The following is a 24030-nucleotide window of genomic DNA, read 5'->3' on the forward strand; positions in this document are numbered from 1 at the left end:
GTATGATCACCAAAAGGCAATGTTTTAAGACATTTCGAGGCCACGTTCTAAAAACATACTTTACTGAATTCTTTCCCAAGGAAGTTATGCAAGTTATTTTGTGTGGCCCTGCCCCCCCGGCACACACAGACTTCGAGACTGTTGTTCCCTGTGGGCGCTATTCAGAGCCGGCAGACAGAGGCCAGCCTGAGTGGGCACCCAGCGCAGCTGCCCTTTCACCGGAGGAGGAACAGGTGATGACCTTCGCGCACACGGGGATCACGGCGCCTCAGTACCACAAGCAGGTCACCAGTCCCCAGGCCTCAGGAGCCCGAGGAACTTGTATTCATAGCCTCAGCACCCCTGCTCTCCGTGCTATTGTTCACCCAGGCGTTAGCAGGCAGGGTAACTAATTAGGAGCATTCAGATTTAACAAGCAGAAAAACAAAGCGTGACAGCTTGCCTGTGCTGCACTGTGGCCAGCGCCTGTGTCACCGCTGCTGTCACTGCCCTCAGAAGCCCCTGAGCATAGTAACCTGGGCTGAGACAAGCGTGAGGCCTCCAGTGAGACACCACTACATCTCTGTTAGCTACTTTACCCAGGGTTGTTCCACCCAGCTAATGAGTTAGGAAAGAGGACTGACTGTTAAGTTATTTGTGGAAAAGTCATGCCTTTTAAATAAGTGGATCTTTAACAAGTGATCTTTCAAAGGGGAAAGCAAGGGATTGAATTTTATCCTCTGCAGGACAGGCAGGCTGGCAGCAGAGCAAATGGAAAGTCGCTGTTTCCTTGGAGAGCAGGTGTACCTCAGGTAGGTGCTGAACAGTTCATGCCTCGCGCTCAGTCTCCCAGGACGTTGCAGATCTTGGGTGGAGGGCGGAGTGACAGCCACTGCTAAGTGCCAGGGCTGGAGCCTGGGTCTTCGGACTGCTCCCCAGAGGCCTCAGTCTTTGGAGCTCCGCTGACCATGACTACTGGGTTTTGGCGTTCTGGTGATGGGGCCAGGTAGCTGGGTGAATTAAAGTAGTTGATTAACAAGGTGCTGATACAGATTGTTCTTTATACCAGCTGGGTAGTCTTTGCACAGAGGAAACAGTGTGCACACCCAGGCACCACACCCCGCTGTGTCCACACACCTGGTCCACAGAGCAGCGAGGACCGGGGAAGGCAGGCAAAGGCTGTGGCAGACGGTGGAGCTAGCTGAGGGCAGTCTCTGCTGTGTGGGGGAAACCAGGTCGAAAACGTGACTGTGCTGTGAGTGTTGGGTAAAGACCCTCGTGGTCCAGGTGAGAAAGAGCTCGGTTGAGATCGGGATTCCGGAGGCCAACCCTGGGCCCTGCAGGGGTAAACAGCATCGTGCAAGATGAGGATACAGCCCCAGGATGAAGCAGTGTTTGGTCAGTGCGGAAATCACTTTCCTGGGGGTCTAGTTACCTGGCCCCCATTTCTACTTTGGCATCCAGCCATCTGGATCCACTCAGCAGTGGATTTGCAGGACCCTGCCGGACCCTGCAGCCTGCACTTCACATACAAATTTGTTGGTAGTCGCTAGGAACAGGCAAGAAAGGATTTGGATCAAAACCTATCACATGCTCAGAGAAACAGAAATGTCTGCCACACCACTGGTTGGTTGGTATTAGTTATTGGTTGCCATATGACAAATTACCCCAAATGTTGCAACTTAAAAGCCAAACTTCATTGTGCCCCACGGTTTCTGTGGGTCAGAAACTCGGGGTCAGTTTAGCTGGGCAGTTCAGGTGTGGAGCCCATGAGCGGGGTGCAGCCTAGGTGTTGGTCAGGACTGCGTCACCTGAAAGAGCCTCTGACTTCCGAGGTGGGCTACCCCACAGTCGGCAAGGTGGCACTGGTCATTGGTGGGAGGCCTCCATTCCTCCCACGCAGGCCTCTTCACGGGCTGCGTCCTTGTCCTCGTCGTACGACGGCTGGCGTGCACGGGATCTGGAGCCTGAAAGCCAGGGGAAGCTTCAGAAGGCAGACAGCTGTACTTCTCCACATTGTACACCTTTGAAATAAATCACAAAGCCGGGCCCACAATTTGGGAAAGAGAATTAGACTCCACCATCTAAAAGGACACTTGTAAAGAATGTGTTGTTTAGAACCACAGTTTCCTGTCATAATCTCATTTTGTATTTGTATTTTGCATTACCAGTTGCAAAGCATTATTCCCAACAACTTGGTGAGAAAGACAGGTCTGCCTTTTTAATACTTGCTTTAGAGGCAAAAAAAAACCCGAGACTGAAAATTAGCAGAGCTGCACGGCTTCTGCTAAGGGACTGAACCAAGCCCGAAGCTGAGGTTTTCCGACTCCCCGAGCGTGTGTCGGAGCATAAAGAAACAGGCGGCCTCTCGGGCCATCGCATGTTTGCTGTGCTCATGGCACAGAGACGCAAAGGAGAGAAATATTTTCAAAAAGCTCAAGAGAAGAGAAATATGAGGTCAGTTACGATTCTTGTAGTTATTTCCTATGCACAGCCAGAGAGGTGTAAGGAAGCAAATGCTCCCTTTGTGTGTACAGTCCACTCACAGAGAGCAGCCTTGGCCCCGGTCGGGGGGGGGGGGCGTTTGGGTCCTTCCCCCTCACACTCACTCTATTTCCCTGGTCAAACTTCCCTCATGCCAGCAACAGCCAGTGTGAAAGGGGGCCCCAAGAGCCCTTCTGGTTCTTCCTTTCTATTCGGTTCTGTTCACCCAACAGGCGTCGATTCCTTCTGTGTGCCACGCACTGTGCTAGGAACAGAGCTCACAGAGGTGCATGAGTCACAGCCCCTTTTCTCACCGAGTTCACAGTCTGATGGGAGAGGCTGACAAGCATTTTTTAAGTCTGGATTTGGACACTTGGGAAACACATCTAACCAAGTGTGGCGGGTTCTGTTTTGTGGAGATAGGCACAACAGTACCTTTCGTCCCACACACCTCTCTTACGCTTGACTTTGATATTCTTCCCATTGAGAGGTGGGGGTGGGGGGTGTCTATGTTCCCTTTCCCTGGATGTGGTTGGGCCTGTGACCATGGAGGTGGTGCTATGTGACTTCCAAGGCCAGGTCATAAAATGATGCAGCTCCAACACGGTGCCCTAGGTGGGCGCTCACTTGTTCATCAGCCACCATGCTAACTAGCGGTGAAGAGTCCTGGCTTACAGCCATTACCAACCACTGAACGTGCGAGTGGAAATCCCTCCAAAGGATTCCCGCCCCTAGCTCTCCAGGGGCTACAGATAAGAATACAGATATCGTGGAGCACGGACAGGCCATCTCCACGCTGTCCTGCTGGAACTCTAACCTGCAGAACCTAAGCATAATAAAGTGATTGTCTTACACCCCTAGGTTTTGGGCTAATTTGTTTTCAGCAACAGGAACCTGAACACTCGTAACTCAGCTGTCAGGGAAGGCTTCCTAAAAGCTGTGATTCTAAATCGAGGTGTGAGCCAGGCGGAGGGCGGGGGAGGCGGCCTTTCAGGCTGGGGTAGCCTCAGACCCTTCGGTGACCTAGCCCGCAGCGTCTCTGTCCCGGAGACAAGCAGGAGAGATTTCTCATGACTGACTTGGACATTTCTGAAGAACATTTTGTCTGCATGCTTCAGGATTATTTTGATAAATTGTCTTGACAGACATTCATGGAATGAGTAGGATGGGATGGCTTCACTTTCCTCAGAAATGCAAGTGTTATAAAGGGGCTGTGGAAGAGTCCCCAGCCTAGAGCTGCACCGAGGGTAGAGCTTATAGACTCTCCATCCCAACCTGCGCACCTGAAACACGAACCCAGTTTCCCATCACCAGACCCCTGGCTAGGGGTTTTCTCTCCCTGTTCATGTACTCACTTAGCAAACATTTATTAAGCACATTCTGTGTGCCCAGAGCCATGGTGACCTTGAGGTTGAGACAGCTCGTTTTCTCAGAAAAGGACTAGTGACTCTGACTGGCTGCGGTCAAACTCCCGCACTCTGCCTGTGTGCTGAGGACTCCCAGCAGGAGGCTGCCCATGAGTCTGCTCAGCCTCCTAATGGTCAGCGGGATTTCACCCCCGGAGGCCTGCTGCCAGCCGTTCCACTGCAGCGGCTGTTGGTCTTCAGGGGGCCAGAGCAGGAAGGCTCTGTCTAGTCAGGTGCTGAGGGCTTCGGAGGTTCTAGCACTTCCACAGAGTCCATTCCCTTGATGATGCTCCAGCGATGGGACCGGGAAGTGTGGCAGCCTCATTAGTCAGCATTAGCACGTGTCTCAGCCGAAACTGTGGGCCGTATGTGATGGTAGCTGCAATTCCAACGACATTTGGAACTTGTTGCCCTTCAACAACATCACCCCCATCTTTCTGAGGAAAAAAAACGAAGATTGACTGGGGCAAGTCTTCCTATTGCTGTTTTTTTATTTTAATTTCTGGCTAAATCCAATTAAACCATCAACACATTTGCTCCTGGAATGTTAAGCAGGGTTCAAAATCATCTGTGACAGCAGGGAAGGCCTTTGCAGCAGAGCAAGTAAAGAAAAGGTGTAGACAGCAGCCTCGGTCATTCAGGAAGCTGCCGAAGCATTAATGAGCGTGGACCTCTGTAGCGGTTGAACAGGTTTCTTGTCACTCAAATTTACTTTCTTCCTGAGAGCTAGTCAGTCGTTCATTCACCCACGCAAGAAGAAAGTGATAAGCATCTACTCTGCACCACCTACAGTGTCAGGTGCTGGGGACAGGACAGAAAAGGGACAGCTGTGCCCGTATGCCAGGCGCAGCGGGAGGGGCTGCCCACCCAATGCAGTTGACATTTTAAAGGAGGGAGATAGGGCTTTAGAACAGAGTCTAGTTGATTAGATTCCTGCAGAGGCCAGGCAAGTGGCATCTGTGCATGAAGCAGGGCCAAGGTCAGGCTTCAGGCCATGCTGAGACCAGAGAGAGTGTCCCCCTCTGAAGGGGACAACTGTTACTCAGTAGCCCCAGAGTTGTCATCCCTTCCCGTTTTCTAAGAGAAGCCGGAAATCCGTATTTTTATGTGAAATTTCTCAATATTTGAACACTCTGCAGGCCAAACAAAACACAGCCACTGGTTTTGACCTCTGCTTTATAATAGAGAATGCCTGCTTTTGTTCCGTCAAACTAATGAATGCTCAATTACGAGAAGGAATTTGGAGGTTAGGGTTAGACTGTGCTCCACAGAGGCCTGCAGACCCCACCCCAAACCCTTGAGATCCTAATTGACAGACGCGCACAGGCTGGCAGCTGGGCTCTGAAAGTGGACACACACAAGGAGACGGGCAAGCTATTCCAGGTCACTTTGCAGGGTCAGGGCAGCAATGCAAACATTAGGAATGCCGGAGACAAAGGTCAGGCGGCAGCAAGGAAGCCCTCCCTTTCCTTGAGCTGTCGATTAATAAATCATATTCAAATGGTATCACCAGATTCCCACTCCCTGGTACTGCTTTGTGAGGTGGAAAATTAAATAGAAATCAAAATTAAGATGGCTGTCAGGAGACCAGCAGGCCAGCGTGAGGCTGACAGGGGATGAAGTTTCTGCCTGGAGCAAAGGTCCCCAAAGCGGTAATGATACCTGACCTTGGGCGTTGCAGAGGGGCTGGGTGGGGCAGTGGTTATGCACTGGAGCCTGGCTGCACACACTCCTAACTCACGGCAGACTCACTTAGGTGACCTTGGGCAAGTCACTTCTCTTTCTTACCTCAAGAAGCTCTTCATCTCTGATGTGGAGAATAATAGTACCTTCCCCAAAAGGCTTTCCTGAGGCCTAGAGGAGTTAATGTGTATCAGCCACTTAGAGTTTGCTTGAGGTAACCTGAGTCTTGACCTCTTGCTTTCATTCCCAAACATGAACTTCAGCACCTGCTCCAGCTCCTCCACCAACCTTGGGCTCCGTGCAGCTGGCCAGCACTGCAGCTGGTGTCTCTGCAGGCTCCAGGGGCTCGGGCTCCCATATCTCCATGTCCTACTCCACCGGTACCCGGGATGGCTAGGGGCCCAGGGGCCTGGCTGCAGGGATAGCCGGGGATCTGACAGACAAAGGGGGAGTCCAGAGCTAGAAGGAGACTAGGCAATGCCTGAATGACCTCCTGGCCTTTTATCTGGAGAGGCCGAGGAGCCTGGAAGCTGATAATGGGAGACTGGAGAGCAAAATCTGGGAACACCTGGAGAAGAAGGGATGCAAGGCCAGAGACTGGGGGCATTATTTCAGGACCATGAGGACCAGAGGGCTCAGACCTTTGCAAGTTCTGTGAACAATGCCCTCATCCTTATGCAGACTGGCAATGCCCTTCTCACTGCTGATGGCTTCAGAGTCAAGTATGAGACGAGCTGGCCATGCAACAATCAAGAATGACATCACTGGGCTCCGAAATGTCATTGATGACACCAGTATCTCCCAGCTGTAGCTGGAGGCAGAGATCGAGGCTCTCAAGGAAGAGCTGCTCATCATGAAGAACGACGAGGAGGGAAGGCTTCCTTCCATGAGGAAGTTTTCCCTCATGGGATCCCGCAGCACTTGGAGTCAGAGCCAACTCAGACACCAGGCAGAGGGGCAGCACCAAGCCCAGAAGTACGAGGCCCTGCTGAACATCAAGGTCAACCTGGAGACTGAGATCGCCACCTACCACCACCTGCTGGAAGAAGGGGAGGACTTTGATCTTGGCAGCATCCCAGACAACAGCAACTCAATGCAGTTCCATCCAAAAGACAACCATCTGCAGGACTGTGGATGGCCAAGTGGTGTCTGAGGTCAACGACACCAAAGTTCTGAGGCGTTAAGGCAGCAGAAGTTGCACACCCATTGAGGGGCAAGAGGCAAATAGAAATTAATAGATCATTTATAAAAAAAAGATGACACATAGGGCTGAGGAGATATGAGCTTTCCTAGTTGTATGAAGACTAGTATTGGTGCTGCTATGAGATGTGGGCTCTTCACAAATGGCTCCCAGTAGCTTTCTTCTGTGTCACCAAGACTCTGCATTTCTGGACACTAGACTCCAGCTGTAACCACAAAAGCAATGCTTGCTGCACCCCAGTAGTGCCCTTCAGGTTCTGCAGTAGTGTTTAGGCCACAGGATTCTGCTGTAGCAGCAGCTGTGCAGTAACCAGGTGGACCAGCACCTTGGTAGGGAAAGCTTCCTCCCCTACCGCTTCATTCCATCTACTTCCCTCTCCCGCCTACCCCCTGGCCCACCTCCCACCCCCTCCATTCCCCCAGGTGACCCTAGACTAGCCTTCCCCCAGTGGCCACACAGAGGAATTGGATCTGGAGAGCTCATCCCCAGTCAATGAGATCTCTGTAAAGTTATGCTAGAGCAGTCAAGTGTGGCCCTCGGAGCTCTCCACCTTCTTTGGTCTCTCTGAGAGGACTTCAGAGTTTGAACCAGAAGGTTGGTCTTGGCTTCCCCAAAATGGTAGGCACCTTCAGCACCTGTCTCTTTGAAGAATGCATGCCCTTTCAGTGGGTTGCACAAAGACATCAATTGTGTAGAATCACAAATATTTTTTCTGCTTAAAAATACTGAGTCTACCCTATTTCTGCAGGTATAGAAGGGAGGGGCTTACCAGACTGAAATGTTGGCAGAAACAAAGAGAACCCGTGTGTCTTCCCACCTGCAATTATAGTTTTACTAGCATGTAAAGCACACACAGAATTTGCAGTACATTCTGCCCTTGCAGTAAGGGAGAGGCCCTGCTGTGAGAGTAATTGGCTTTCTAGCTTCCTTTAGCGCGGAGGTGGAAGGCAGCTCGGACTGAAGGGCCTTTACTCTTGGAATTAACTGATGTTGAATTGTGCTTAAATTCCACACATCTCCCTGAGTGTATGTGCTCCATTAAATCTTAGGAGTGGAGGCACAGCTTACTTCTTAAAATACCTCCATCCCTATCACTTCTCGGGGCTTCATAAAAGCTCAGTTCCTTTTCTTTTCTAATGGATTTTAACTTAACCCTCATAGGGATTATTCTCAGACCTGTTCACCAGTGTGTTAAAGATACATGGCGTCTGTAAATGACAATTTTATATAGTACATCCAAATTTGGACCAGCTTTTCTTCAGGCTTTGGCTTTGAGCTACACCTGTTCCCAAAAGGAGAATCATAGTCGTATTTGGATAGAAAGCACCTTTATCATCTTACCTCTTAAGTCTTACATTCCCTCATTTGTGAGGTGAAAGGTTGAATTAAGCAATTTTTACAGGTGCTTCCAGCTTTAGGACCTGGGTTCCATGACTTTTGGTACTTGAGAAGCAATTAAATTACTTATATCGACTTTACGAGGTTTCCCAGCCAATTTGCACAGAGCTGCCAAGCCGTGGGCACAGCAAGGGCCGGAGTGCTAGAGCCTCACTCAGCCCCTTCGGCTCCAGCCAATGAATGTTGAGACTTGTATTTGCCAAGGGTCAGCTGATGATTTGCTTTTTTGTCATTAAAAGCTGTTTCAACCATTTTCACAAATATGATATAGACAGCTTATATAAACAAGTTGAATATTTTGATTTTACATATTCCTTAAAGGAAGATAAATTATTTTCTTAATACCTTATTATCCAGTGGCAGTTAGAATAATACCCAGCACACACAAGTTGGCTAATAAAAATATGCAGAAGATCATATGCCACTGAGAGGGTTTGCTGCATCAGTCAGGTCATCTGGTGAGCTGCGAGTTGGTGTTTGTGCTGGGCTGACACAATGAAAGGATAGGACATTGTAAGGGAAGGTTTAGAGCTGAAGAAAAAAGGGAGTCAGGGAAGGGTATTGTGAATGGATTCTTGGCTGGAGCAGAGGTCAAGGGTACAGAGAGAAAGTAGTATAGGCAATTGCAGGTAATAAAACTACCAATTGGAGTTTCATCTTTTTCTCCTTTCTCTTCCTACTGCCTGCTGGGGGCTGGGACTGATCATTTGACAGACAGGCAGAAGGAGCTACAAAGAGCCAGGGTTTTCCACCTGCTTTCTTCAATCCACAGTTAAGGCACAATCTCACTGAAGGCAAGGGGCTTGCTTATTTCACTGTCATTTCCTATCACTTAGGCAAGGAGAAAGAGAGGGACATTTACAAAACCTAGGACCCAAGGTGACAACAACAGTTTATCATTTAGCAAGTCACATGATCTCTCTGGTACTTAAAATCTTTGTAAAATGAATAAGTTGCACTAAATGATTATATTAATATCTACTAGTTATATGCCTCCAAAATGTTGGTTACTTTTATTATTGAGTGCTTAACTTGCAGGCAGACCCTGTTTGAAATGGACACAGATGACCTTGTTTAACCCTGACTACAGCCCTCTGAGATGGATGCTATTATTACTCACATTTCACACATGCGATGAACTTGCCCCAAGTCAAATAGCCACCACAGGAGATCTGGGCTTTAAACCCAAGCTGTCTTGCTGTAGCACATACCCTCCTTTGTTTTGTTTCCTCCATTTAGTGTGAAATATTTCAGACTTAATCAAAACATAAGGAATAAGGAACAGGACCAGCTGTGCAATCCGCCCAGCAGCTGAAGGATTCCCTTCTCCTGGGCACATACTCTGAACCGCTACATTATACTGGTTCCCTCCAGCCCCAGCATCCTGCTGTTCTAGAGGCAAGCTGGAACCAAGATCCAGGAGGCAGCAGGGCTGGGCCCCACTGTTGAGGAAACCCCACCAAGTCCTTCCACTGGGTGGTCGGAGGAAAGAACAGGGAACAGAACCAGGTAAATGCATCCACAGCTAGCCCCAGAGAGCCAGCACTGCACGTGGCCAAAGTGACCGGCCCACCTTCTCCCAAGTAGGCCACAGCCCCTACAGTTTTCACAGATCCATTTTAACCACCACCGTGGCGGTCAGAATAGTTCAATTCCACCCAACCCAGCGAGTGACCTGTCCTTGTCAACAGCAACAATGTTCTAGAACAAAGAACTAGATAACCCATAGAATATATTAATCTCTAGTCCAAAAGGAAAAGCAGGCTAATTACATATGGATTTATGATACTATGAATTTGCTTTTTGTTTTGTTTTTCAAAAGTCTAGAGTTGGCACATTCTACTTTCATAGCTGGGGCTGACCTGTTTGGTGTGTGTGTATGTGTTTATGCCTAGTCAGATTCCCAACCAGACCTTTGTGGTAACTTCTCTCTACCTCACGTGTGTGGGTGTACATGCGCACACGTGCACCTGCGTTCATAACTGTGGCTATTTTTAATTCCCCTCCTTTTCCATTTGCTCCAAATTATCGGCATATACACTTACCAAGACGATTCTTCGCTACTCAGAATCCTGGTACCTGGAGTTCTGCTGATATCCCTCCTACAGAATGTGGTTAGAAAACCCAACCCTCCTAGAATTGCCTTCAGCCAAAAGGTTCCCTTCAACTCCTGGAAGGACAGAAAGCAAAAATCTCTGATGCAGCTGACATTTTAGGTGTGTATATAATTTACCAAATTGTTGGCCACTCAGCTCTTAGTCAGTGGTCACAAAAGGAATTAGCAGTCTTCCCCTGCTACCCCAAAACCCGAAGGAGGAAGGGTGTTACTCCGCTTTGGCCCAGGAGCCTGCTGGCACACAGCACCAAACAGCAGCTCAGCAGTGCATGTTGGCCACAAAAGACTTTGGGTGGTAGAAAGGGCCAAAATAGTTGTGGCATAAGTTGGCCAAGATATTAAGCAGATCTGAGTTTAATTTAACATGGAGATAACAACTCTCTTTTTGTTTTCCAACTGGCTGCTGCTTTCTCCGTCTCCGTGGGTCCAGCACTTTCAGCCAGGAGTTAGTTTGCGAGGGCGTTCAGGTCTTTCAGAGTGAAATGCAATGGTCTTTACATGGGCTTTCACGTTTGGCTGCGCGGGATGCAGTGCAGAGAAAAAGGCACATGGGATCTGGGGAAGGCTGAAAATGGATCTTGAGGCTTGAATTCCTTCTATGAGTTTGCTTAAGCCACATTGCCTGAGCTCAGAATAGAGAGGCAGGCAGTCTGTCTCCTTGGGATAAGGAAGGATTTGGAACTCAGCTACTGTGAGGTCTTGGCCCCTACTGTGTTTTCTGGTTTGTTTTGTTAGCAGGAGCAAGTTATTCTAGTTTCTTGCTTCTGGGGTTTTCTTCAGCACACTTATAAGCTGAGCCTCCACCCCACTGATGGCAATGGGGTGGATGGAATGGGATAATGAAAGGGGTGGAGAGAGAAGTTGATTCAGCTGCTTAGGATGAGGGAGGCAAAGAAACTTTAGACCTCCGAGTAGCTTCTGAATTTATCAAGGGTGGGGAGGGAGGGGGCGCCACAAGGATTGAAGTCATCCCAGTCTAGGAGAGAAGCTGGTCTTTCTGAGATACTAATATGGCCAGGCGTGCTAGTTGGTAAAACCAGCTTATTGTTTGAATTACAATTTTATTACCCATGAAGTGGTTGGAAGTAAAGAAGCCATAGTATTTAGAAAAGTTATCGAAGTGTAACCAAAAGTGATTATGAGATATACCTAAATATGGTGAAAATGGTAAATTTTATGTACATTTACCACAATAAAAAGAAAGAATACTGTCATCTTAAAAGTGATTGTGGGCACTGCAGGAAATTACCAGCACTCCTTTACTTACAGACTATATTTTACAGCCTTTCAAGTATTTAAGTGCTAGCTGTTACGTACTGTGATGCTGTGAGTTCGAAATATGCGTGAGACATTCTATGTGGGCAGTGTGCTGAAAAAGCCCTCCTAGTGGGGTGAGCTCAGTTCCTTGGCTGGAAGCAGAAAGGGGACAACTTTATTGTTCTCGCCAAGACTGTTGACCCATTCCCGAAATAAAATGCACCTGTGTTACCTCGCTCTTGGGCCTGCTCCATAAGGTTGGAGCAGATTCAACCTTGAATAAGGTGGAAAGATTTAACCTAAGATAAGATGGAAAGATTCAAACTTGAATGCAAGTCTTATCTTATTCGTCCTGGTCCCCACTACTAAGAACAGAGCCTGGGCAAGAGGCAGTGCCTGGTAAGTATGAGGTAAATGGATGTGTCAATTACAGGAAGAGGAAGGCAAGGACGAGAATGAACTCAAAAGAGGCTGTTAATTCAAGCTCTGTTATTGCATAAGTGAGCACTTGTGAACTGAAGTCCTCAGCAACATTTATCTCTTGTTTTTTCTTTAGGACTGTTTGGTCCTGAGTTCAAACAACTGACTTTCCAGTAAACCTTTAATTAACCGCAGTGTGTTGTTTAGCTACAGCACACCCTCTGAAAGGCAGGTTAGCCCAGTGGTTGAGGGCATAACGTCTAGAGCCACACAGCCTGGGTTTGCATTTTGGCTGCATCCCTTACGACCTTGAGAAAGTTACTTAAACTGTGCCTCAGTTTCCTTATCTGTGAACCAGGGATGAAGTACATACCCCGCAAGGTTATGAGGTTGTTACAAGTATGTGAAGTGCTTAAAAGAATGCCTGACATACAGTGAGTGCTCTGTGAGCACCGCTGTGGAAAGTCCCTCGCGGTCATATTAACAAGGTGCCGCGAATTTATGGCCCTGTCCATACGGCTTTATCATACACCCTGTGAACACAGGTGCTTTCCTTCTATTTTTTTTCTGACCAGCAGTTAAAGCTGTTTATGAATAGCAAGAGCACCTTAACAGGCATTAGAAACTCAGAAATGTCACAAAGGGGATTTCCTGCCTGGACAATTTGACATTTATTTCACATCCTATTCCTACCACTACCACCCATCTTTTCTAGTTTAGATGGCCTCAATGTCTCCATCTCTGACATGGATAATAATTTACCTTATATGGCTGATAAAGAAATGAATAAAATATATGTTGAAGTTTTATTGAAGTATATTAGCAAAGTATTAAAATGTATAATTAAAATGCTTGTTCAAATGGCCCGGCAATCACTGATACTGGCAATTAAAAATACTTTGAAAACAATAGTTGACTTACTAGTAACCATACCCTTTAAAAGGCATACCCCCTATAAAGCTGAGTGACGATAACCCAATAGAAGAAGCAAAAAGTACAATATGTAATCATTATGATATAGAGCTGAAACTCAAAAATCAGTTTGGTGGGGGTGTCATCGCTAAGGAACATTGCCCTTAAGAGTGATGGTCTTTTCTGTTATCAGATCTGATAGCATATTCTTGGTAGTAAATTACATGTGTATACAAAGAGTGACAAACAATGCAAATATATGTAATATCCAGTCATGTATTTAAGGAAATGGTCCCCTTTCCATAATTTGAAAATTCCCCAGTAACTCCCTTTTATTTTATAAAGCACACATTCTCACTTGATCTTAACTACCTGCTTCCGAGGATGCCCTGTAATTTATACTGCTGGCACTGCCTTGTGACAGGAATTATGAGTACTACAGACAGTCTGAGATTCTTACATAATGAATGAAAAACAAAGAGGAAAAAGTAATAACCTGTGAATGGGGGAGTACTGGGCTGGGGGGTGAGCAGGAGGAAGGGAGGAAGGCATTGGCCCAGGAACGGCCTTGGAACCCGGGGGAAGAGAGGGAGCTGGCTGCCTCAAGATGTGTTATTTTTACTGTGGCTTCTTGCTCCTCTCCACCCCCACCTCTTCCAGTCTGAGCTTGGAGTACAGTTGAATTTTCACCACAAAACTTGGCTAGGCCTCCTCGGGGACTTTCTCTTTCCCATCTTTCCATAAATTATAGGTTTGCACATGAGAGCAGCACAGATGATTCCCATTATCTTTTGGGTTGGGTTAGGATTTTTTTAAAACCTTCTGCCCACTCTTAAATGTGTATCCTAGTTCAGGGAGGTGGAGCATTGGTTAGCATAGTGCCCCATCCACCAACGAATCGATCTCCTTCTTCCTTAATAGGATGGTTTCAGCCTGGTTTTCTTGACCAGTGTGACTGCGATCGCTTTCCTTGGCCTTTAAATACTCTCAGAAGCTGTTGCTTCAGGAGAGTGGGGCCTGGTCTGAGTTGTTCACCCACGTCCCCAGCCCCTGGAGCAGTGCCACAGGTGCTGCAGACTCCCTGTTAATGTATGAGATTTTGCTCCTTACTTTGGTGGTAAAGTGACATTTCTAGGACACTACTATACCTTCACAAATGACCCCTTCAGGTCACTGTAAAGTCATCAGACAGATCCAGAAGAGTTAAGTTACCCTAGAACATAGAGGCCATTTATAGGTAGGGTGTAGAGCTCACTAAAAGCCAGAGCCACTGCTAGTAGTTAATGTTTATTGAACACCAACCTCCGGTACTCCTGTTGATTAGATACCCAGGCCAGAGGCAAACTCGGTGAAGGAAGGGGAAAGGAGAGTTCACTGCATTGCCTCTGACCTTATTCAGCTCTTTTGGTCTCTTAAAGTACTCCCGGTAAGCCTTCTAAAAGAAGCAAGTCCTGGGGAAAAGTGCAAAGGCAAATGAAAGGTGTGACCAAATTCCACTTTCAGGATCCGGAACATTCTATTGGTTATAGACTTAATAAGGGTAGAGTGGAGGAATATTTTTTTAATGTCCTTGACAACAGTGTGGGAGGAAGAAGTAGGAAAGGACAGGTAACATTTTTAAGAAGAATAGTTAATGTTTGATGCAAAATTCAATAGAAGAGTTGCAAGACCTGCCTGAAAGAGCAAAGCGAATAGGGACGAGAACTTGGCCTAATCAGAAGAGGACAAGCCTAGCAATGAAGAGGTCTATGGGGAAAAGGTAGGCAAGTTACAAATGGGGGGCCCTGACAGCAAAAAGGGAAAGCTGGGGTGCTCAACCTGGTGGAGGAAGAACCAACAAAAGAAAAAGGGAGGAGAGGAAGGCGATAAAGGTGTTACCAAGAAGCACGTCGTAGGGCTGGAAGAAACCGTCCTAAAGTGAATGGATTGAAGGGACTGAAGAAGACCAGATATTTTAAAAACGCCAATCTTTGTCAATCAGGCCACTGTCAAGGTGGACTCGACGTAGGGTCTTGAGACTGCTGTAAGTTTCCAGTGTGACCTTATCTTATATTTTAATAAATTCAATATGTACTTGTCCACTATCTCTTGCCCTAACCTTGACCAAGACCTACTAAATTAATACCCTCTCTTTCTACTTGACTGCCCTGGCAGCGCTGTTGTTCTCTCTGTGCTAAATATAGTTCCAGGGACAAAAGGGATGACACATGAAAGGCAGCAGCTTAGGATATGTTAATGTACGTCTTTCTTGTTCAAGACCAACTAATCCATCTCAGGAGCCCCCTAGAACCATTGCTTTTTGATGTTAGCTTATTTATCTGATGGTTTAGTGATAAGTCCTCCCTTACTGTATTTCATAATAAGAATTAAATCATAACATATGTAGCCACTCTGAGGGTTGAACCTGACATTAATTCTGTTGTTGACTCTAAACAGAGGGGACATTGATTTCATAATTTAAAACCTAATGTATTTGGATGGCCTTATTTATCTAAAGAGTGACTTGCAGTTAAGATTGTGAAAGCCGTTGTCTACGGTGTGACCTTTTTATGTCGAAGGCATTGCACTGTGCCTTAAAAACAAAAATACATCATTCAGACTCGCCCTTGACCAAGTAACTGGAGCATAGAAGAAAACTTAAACCAAATGAACAATAAATTGCCTTATATGCATGTGGACCAAGTCATTCATTTTAATTCAAATTACCCAAGGAATTGTCATTCTTATTCCCTAGCTATAAGTTCTTTCCAGAAACGTGTTACTGCATTGCTGTATGCTTGGTGTAGTCTAACGTGAAGTGTGGACCTCTTGGGTTCCTCCAAGTATGAAATAATAAGTGTAACTAACATTTTTGAGCTCTTGGTATGTGGCTTACAGTTCTAAGAGCTTTACATATATCTACTCATTTGATTCTCACAAGCAGCCTGTGAAGTGGGTGTTACTGTTACCCCCATCTCGTAGATAAAAACCTTACACAGAGAAGGTAAATAACTTGCCAACGGTCACCAGCTGGTACATGGAGAAGTCCCAGAATCTGAACTCAAGGAGGCTGGTTTAGCCAGCACTCTTAATTCCTATTTGAGGACACCTCTGATTCCATAAATGGCTACCAAAATGGCATTAGTCTATACAAGAGATGCTTTTAGGCAGCGCATGGTCATGGCATTAAATGACACTTAATTACATAATGAGAAAGTTTTTCCCTTCAATCCTCTTTCTGTGCTTCAGGTTAAATCCAACAGAAAGTTGCGTCCTGGTATTGCTCTGACTTGAACCCCTAACACCTGCTAATCTTCCTTTTCTGCAGAGAGTCGGCTGCAGGCTCAGGGCCTTCCCGCAGTTGTGTTATCCTGACATTGTGGGAAGAGATACTGGCTTTCCACTTAACGATATTCATGTAAGACTTCCACGTTTAAATAAACGTATTTAAGTAAACAAATGACTCAGTTGGAATTGAGTAAATAACAACACAGGTGAAATGCAGCTGTGATGCTTGCGAAGGTGTTTTCATGTAACCGAAGTTCGGGAAACACTGTCCTCATTCTTCTACGTTGAAACTCACTTTAAAGCAATGGTTTTGGCGAGAACAATAAGCTCCCTGTTCTCTGTTATCACAAACATTCCCAGCTTCCCTCCGTGGGCTGAGGGCTCATCTGGGATGGAGTTTTCACCAGGTCATATAGAAGGGAGAAAAGTAATACAATGTGGTGAATTTTCAATAACACCACATATATTCCATTTAAAATATCCTTTTTTTTTCCCCCTGAAAGCATACTCTTTCTACTTTTTAGGTATTAAAATCTCCTTCCTTTCTTGTGGAATGATGATGCTAGATAATAGATTTTGGTTCTAGTGTCCTTATTTGGCAAAGTTAAAAACTGTAAAACCTTTGAAGAGTTGTACTGACCCAGAAAACATGAAATGTGGATGTCATTGCTAGTCCCTCTCTCTCCACGGACGAGGCCTCTCGGTTGCTTAGCAGTCGTGGCTGCTTCAGGAAGGGTGCTGTGGAGTCATGCCAGTCTTTCTTTCTGAAGTACATTCAAGCATCTTCTTCAGGGAAATTATTAAAGAGTTCCTGCTTGTGAAATTCTCTTACGTCTGTTCTCTAAGTTTACAGTTTTCCTATCAGGACTGCCATGTTAATTATTAATGAAATAATTTTTGAAAGACAAGGTGTCTGTGAAATAAGTAGTGATTACAACCAGTTCGTTGGAACACCTACTTACACTTGCTACGATATGTTTATTTCATTACAATATGGAAAGTTCAGAGCACAATTTTAGAAACACTTAAATACTTACCTTTTTTTTTTAATGTTGCTGCCATTGTTACTGGGACTCTGGAGAATAGAGAAGACAAAATCTTGGACATATTTAAGAAGATTGTAAAAGGTCATTTTTCAGTTCTTCGTTGCTTTGACCAGCATTGTTTTACATAAAATTTAAGAGTTGGCCTGGAAAGAGGCCATGTGGAGATGCAGAAATATTTATAAAAGGGGGAGCAGGAGGCTCCAAATGTCCAATGTCAAGAAGACTAGGGTTGGAAGGGCTAGCTGTAGGACCAAAGCACAAGCAAGAAGCAAAGTTCAAAGACTCCAAGTTTTAAGGTGGTTTATCAGGATATGTCTGAGTTAGCACTGAAGATCTGGCAAGTTCAAGGCCAGCAAACCCAGAGTAACAATTTCATTGCCATAGTCACTATTCTATGAAAGGAAGTAGAAACTAGAGAGCCCTCCAACCTAGACATTCCCAAGCACCTGGGTCGCTCCACACACTCAGCGGATATTACTGGGTTGCGTGGAACTTTTATTTTCACTAATGTTTAAGATATTTGAGTAGCCTTGTCTCTTACAGGGCTTTCCTTTGTGCTTTAAAAGTTCTCATTTTCATCTACCCAATGGCCTCAGTTTCAACAACAGATAGCAATGACTTGTTTCTAGTCTGACTCTATGCCCCATGTCCACATGGAGTACAAGGGGATCTGGAATAGTCCTATCAGACTAATGCCATTTTTCTTTTCTTGAGAGTAGCCACGACCCAGAGAACTTGCAGGAGGCGGGGCCAGATGAAGTAAGTAGACACCAGGTAGGCAACTGTTTGGCATCCTACTCACCAATAGTCTTTAAACATATTTTCAGTATGTACCCAAATAGCATGTATTTAGTAGTTAGGGGAAAGGAAATTAATAGCTATTCACAAAAATGCACTTCTTTCTTTAGGTTGAAAATAAGGAGTTTATTATATGCTTTGTCACCACCTTTTTAGCTTATTTGGAATGGGATGCCTATGAGTGTTTTCATAGCTCTGAACTGGACAGTGTCAGTCCGACTTTCCAAGCAACATGAGAATATAGTTACAAAGTCTTGTTCAGAGATTATTTTTTTAAAAAGTTTTCTGACTTTCATGTCAGCAAAATGTTTCCAGCTTTTCTACATTCCAGATCTTGCCATCTGAGACTAGCAATGGTTTTACTTCTTCCTTTCTAATCCGGAGTTTTCTCTTTTTTTGCATACTTGACCTGGCTAGAACCTCCAGTACAATGTTGGATAGATGTGGTGAGAGCAGATATCTAGTCTGTTCCTGATATTAGTGGGGAAAACATTTAGTCTGTCACCTTAAGTATGTTGTGTTAACTGGTTTTTTCATAATAGCTTGTGCCAGGTTCAGGAAGTTACCTTCTTAATTTAGTGAGTACTTTTTATCACAGAGAAGTGTTGGATTTTGTCAAATGCTTTTTCTGCATCTATTGAGATAATCATGGGGTTTCTGTCCTTCATTCTATTAATGTGGTCTATTACACTGCTCGATTTTCAGATGTTAAACCAACCTTGCATTCTTGGAATAAATTCCCAATTGGTTGTAGTGTGTAATAATTCTTCCTATAGGTTTCTAGATTCAGTTTGCTAGTAGGTTGTTAAGGATATCTGCCTCTTTTCCAGGTCTTCTATAGTTCTTATTTTCTCTAGGTTTCCTGTTTGCAGTTTTTCACCAAGTCAGTTTACTTTAACCTTTAGGGAATAAAATTAATCTCTTGCACCCACATTAGTTGATTGCTAACTCAGATTAATGTGAGCTGCTTCATTGCAGAACTGTATCTCTGGCCTACAGTTGGTCTCTCCACCTTACACACACTTACCACTAAAATGCTAGTACTCAATATGTAGAGGTGTTTTTTTTTTTCATTTTGACTGCCATCTACTTATCCTGAAGTGGGAGTAGTTCAGTGCCAGTAATTTCAGGAGTGGCTATGAAAACCTGAGCTCACTGGCACCTTATTTCCAATTTATTTGTTGACAGTATGACACAGTTTATTAGTTCATGCCCTGGGACCGCTTGGCCATGCCTTAGTGATGGTGGGGGGCTGAGAAGAAGAGCCTCATCATTGGACTCTGATGTTTGGGCTTATAATCCCTGACAGAATAGATCTAAGGCTCCAGAAAAAAAGCTCTCCAGGATCGTTTCCACTTTCTATTGTGTTAGCCATGGCTTTGGGATGCACAGTCACAAAAGAATACCCACATCTTACCTGCCCCTTTCAGACACTGTCTTTGAGAGAAAGGACACAGAATAGCTAGCTGAGTGCATGGCACCAAAGCCTTGCCACCTGGGGGTGAAGTCGCACGTGTGGCGCTCCCCAGGTTTAGAGTGCACGGCCCCGTGTGACTGAGCCTGTTGAGCAGGTATGGCGGGTACCGAGACACAGGCTTGGATATCTGCCTCTTAGCCGAACGAGCCACATCACCAGTAGAAAATGATTTTTGTTGTTTGATTAGCCAACTCTCACTGTGACAACTCAGACCTTGTATAACTGTTTTCAGAGACAGAGAAAGAAAACAAGGGAGAACAGCCCTGACCATGGTCTGCAGCCAGGCTTCTGTCACTAAGCAATAAAGAAAAACGCTCAAGTAGCCCTTGCATAAGTGGGAATTTGTGGTTTCTAAGGCTGCCCGTTCCCCAAACGACTAAAATATGTTATTGGCATTTGGCACTGTTTCCTATGTTTTGCTCTCCTTAAATTTCTCTTTAAAAGGGTTTGAGTTTAAAGACAGAACCACTGAAAAATGCAATTTAATCATAGAACTGTGAAAGGCCAGCCCAGCGTTAACCCCAGGATGCCCTGTTTTGTTTTGTTAAACCAGAGCCTTGAACCAGGCTTATTCCCAGTGGGTGCTAGAAAGCCTAAGGGTCTGCAGGAGGGAAGGAAATAAGAGGGAGGCAGAGGAAAGAAAAATGAGTCGGCCAGACTGGCCCTCAGCCATCGGACGGCGCCGCCACGCACGGGGGCTTCCCTCCCTCAGCAGGCCGGGCGGGCGGCCCCACGGCTTACACTGGAGAGAGTGGGAGAGCGGGAAGGGGAACGGAAGAACCACCCACAGCCGAGGGGAAGAGCGAGCGGACCCTACCACAGGCCGTCACAGGGCTTCTTGACCCCAAGTCACTTTTTAAAAAGTTCTGTGCTTTTTTTCCCCCCGAGATTGTAAATGTATGCTCACTGTAGAGAACCAGGGAAGTACAGAAAATTGCTGAAAAGAAAATAGTCATCAGGCAGCATGGGAAAGAGGTTCAGTTCCCAAGCCTCGGTGGACCTGAGGTTGTGGTCCAGCTCCACTGCCCGGCGTCCTCGCCTGTAAAACCCGGGTAGGAAGATCCTTGTAATGACCATGGGAGGGTTGAATCAGGTCGCCGCCCGGCTAGTGTTAGTTGCCATTGTACCTCTATTATTACTATTCACCACCACCACAACTACCATTTACATAGACATCGGCTGGTTTGTCCTGTGCATCTGCAGGCATAAAACATAGCCCGTTCTCCACAATATACACATTTTTAATCTTACCTTTTTAATGTATTAAATAATCTTCAGAAGTACTAGCTATTCTGAATTCCTGGACAAGATCTCATCGGCTGTAAATACCATCTTTTTGTTGGGCATTTAGAGGTTTTTGATTTTATGTTGTAAATCCTATGATAATATGCATCCTTATACAAAATTTATTTTCTGGTTAAGATAAACTCAGAAGAGGAACTACCGTAGTCAGAGGATTTGAAATTTTTTAAAAGCTCTGGATATGATTCACTATATTCACACCCACCAACAGTTTAAGAAAGTTTTCCCTCGTAACACTGGACTGCTAGCCACTGTCATTTAAAAAACACACAGTGTGGGTAGTTTTAGAGGCAAAAAAAAAGATTTCTCATTATTGTTTGATGATTTATTATTTGTGAGGCAAAACATTTTTAATATGCTTTACTCCTACTATTTTATTAATTTATAAATTTTATTCCCCTTTTTGAGTGAAGGCTGTCTTTTCAGTTGGCTCATGAGTTCCTTAAATTTTAGACTATCAACGCTTTATGTGTGATATTTTCCCTAGTTTCATTGTCTGCCCTTGGTTTTTATATGTCATGTTTTTTGATAAACAGAATTCTAAAACTTTTATGTGTTCAGATCTATTTGTTTTTTTTCTTATGTGATATTTTCCTGTGGCTTTAAAACCTGCAAAGCCTTTCCCCACACTCAGATCAGATAAGTGATATTTTGCATTTTCTTGTCTTTTTTAAATCAGTTCATTTTATACATTTAATAATAAACTTCTGGGATTTATTTTAGTTCATGGTATAAGGTGAGAATATAGTTTGATTCTTTCCCCCAAGTGGCTAAGCAATCATTTCACTCTACTTTTTCTTTAAAAAAAGAAAGGCTTAATTCACTATTTCCCTTGTATAAAATCATGTGGCGACGCAGCTAGAGCCCGATCCACTGCACAGGAACCCTGGGGAGGGTCTGTATGTGATGCTCAGTGAAGTCCTGTAGGGAGACTTGGTGCATACGGTATTTTCCCAGGGGTCAGGGGCGAAACAGCTGTAGGCATTAAGAGATGGTATCGATGGTATCAAAGGCACCATCTCTTAGCTTAGCCTTGGCTCAGTTGCCCAGGGTAGCAATGCAGCCCCCGGCTAGGGAGGAGCGGTTGTAATACCAGCCATCAGCAGCAGCTTCTTGGGCACAGGGGTTGAGATGATTCCAGTGCCCGGGGGTCAGGGATGAGGCGCACCAGCACAGACTCTCACCGGCCGGCCACCTTGCAAGGGACAGTATGGGACTTGCCAGTCTTGTTCCCCGATAGCCTTGCTTCACAGGGACAGTAGAGAGCTTGGCCAGGATGATAACTCCATGGATGGCAGTGGCTACTTCCTCTGAGCACTTAACACCAAGACCAACATGTCCACTGTAGTTCCCCATGGCAACAAATGCCTTGAACTGGGACTTTGGCCAGCATGTGTTTGCTTTTGCATGGGCATAACCTTCAAAACCTTGTCCCTGAGGGATGTCTCCAAGAAAAAGTCAATGATCTCAGATTCCTTGACAGGTGGGGAGAAGAGGTAGATCTCCTTCAGAGACTTGATCTTCATGTCCTTGACCAGGCGGCCCAACTTGGTGATGGGGATCCACTCCTTGTCCTCGGCCTTGCCTCCCTGAGCCCTGTGGCTTCAGCACAGACCCCAACCTGGCTGCAACCTCGGCCCCAGATGCTGCTGCCAAATCCTCCACGGAACCCACCGCGGCCTCCCATTCCAGGGCTGAGCAAGCCTCCAGAAACCAGGTAGCAGCACTGTCACCTCTCCAGCCCCTCCCCACACACAGAGCACAAAGCAGTGAAGTGGGTTGCCCCACCCTGGCAAATACCTAAGGCTCCACCCCATATAATATAAGAGGTACACTAAGGCAGGGAGTCAAAGCAGCTCTACCTGATACACAGAAACAAATATAGGGAGGCTGCCAAATTGAGAAGACAAAGAAACATGGCCCAGATGAAAGAATAGAACAAAACGCCAGAAAAAGAATGAAACGAAATGGAGATAGCCAACCTACCAGAAGCAGAGTTCAAAACACTGGTAATCAGGATGCTCAGAGACCTTGCTGAGTATGGTAAATACGTAAGGAAGGAAATGAAAGTTACACTAAGTGAATTAAAGAAAAATTCACAGGGAACCAACAGTGAAGAGAAGGAAGCTGGGGTTCAAATCAACAATTTGGAACATAAAGAAATAAACATTCAACCAGAACAGAATGAAGAAACAAGAATTAAAAAAACAACAAGGAGAGTATAAGACAATTCTGGGACATCTCCAAAAGTGCCAACATCCGAATCATAGGGATGCCAGAGGAGAAGAGGAAGAGCAAGAAACTGAAAACTTATTTTTAAAAAATTATGAAGGAAAACTTCCCTAAGCTGATGAAGGAAATTGCCATACAAGTCCAGGAAGCACAGAGAGTCCCAAACAAGTTGGATCCAAAGAGGACCACACCAAGACACATCATAATTAAAATGCCAAAGATTAAAAATAAAGAGAGAATCTTAAAAACAGCAAGAGAAAAGGAGAGAGTTACCTACAAAGGAGTTTCCATAATACTGTCATCTGATTTCTCAAAAGAAACCTTGCAGGCAAGAAGGGGCTGGAAAGAAGTATTCAAAGTCATGAAAGCAAGGACCTACATCCGAAATTACTGTATCCAGCAAAGCTATTATTTAGAATGGAAAGGCAGACAAAGTGCTTCCCAGATGAGGTAAAGCTAAAGGAGTTCATCATCACCAAAACTTTATTATATGAAATGTTAAAGAGAATTATTTAAGAAAAAGAGGAAGATCAAAACTATGAACATTAAAATGACAACTAACTCACAATTATCAACAACTGCATCTAAAAAACAAACTAACTAAGCAAACAACTAGAACAAGAACAGAATCATAGGTATGGCGATCACATGGAGGGTTATCAGTGGGGAGACTGGGGAAAAATGTACAGGGAATAAGAAGCATAATTGGTAGGTACGAAATAGACAGGGGGAAGTTCAGAATAATATAGGAAATGGAGAAGCCAAAGAACTTACATGCACGACCTGTGGACATGAACTAAGGGGGGGATTGCTGGAGGGAAGTGGGGCACCAGGCAGAGGGGGGGCAAAGGGAAAAAAATTGGGACAACTTTAATAACACAGCCAATAAAGTATACTTTAAAAATTGTCTTACTTATGCCTGCTCTTTTATTCTTCCAAATCAACTTTGAAATCACCTTGTCAGCCCAATTTAGTTTTTAAATTATTTAAATAATTGTGCTGTTCCAAGTTGGATATTTGTACTTTTTTCTCAACAATGACACTTTTTAGCC

The 24030-nt window shown here is 45.2% G+C and overlaps 1 protein-coding gene across 4 annotated transcripts in view; it reads left to right on the plus strand.

The window, feature by feature from the left end:
- The window catches only part of PLEKHM3 (pleckstrin homology domain containing M3), a 171636-nt gene that overhangs the window by 95866 nt on the left and 51740 nt on the right, over nucleotides 1-24030 (plus strand). The window contains exon 7 of one of the 4 annotated variants that reach the window (XM_045852150.1): nucleotides 22230-22390. The exons of 2 other annotated variants lie outside the window; for them this stretch is intronic. In XM_045852150.1, the coding sequence (XP_045708106.1) occupies nucleotides 22230-22265 (36 nt within the window). In that variant the 3' untranslated portion in view covers nucleotides 22266-22390. Of the gene's footprint in view, nucleotides 1-17888; nucleotides 17944-22229; nucleotides 22391-24030 lie in introns of those variants that run through there. One more of the 4 variants, XM_045852145.1, reaches the window with a different exon arrangement.

Source organism: Phyllostomus hastatus, unplaced genomic scaffold, assembly GCF_019186645.2.
Source record: "Phyllostomus hastatus isolate PE091 unplaced genomic scaffold, TTU_PhHast_1.1 phas_contig_137, whole genome shotgun sequence".
Classification (NCBI taxonomy): Eukaryota; Metazoa; Chordata; class Mammalia; order Chiroptera; family Phyllostomidae; genus Phyllostomus; species Phyllostomus hastatus.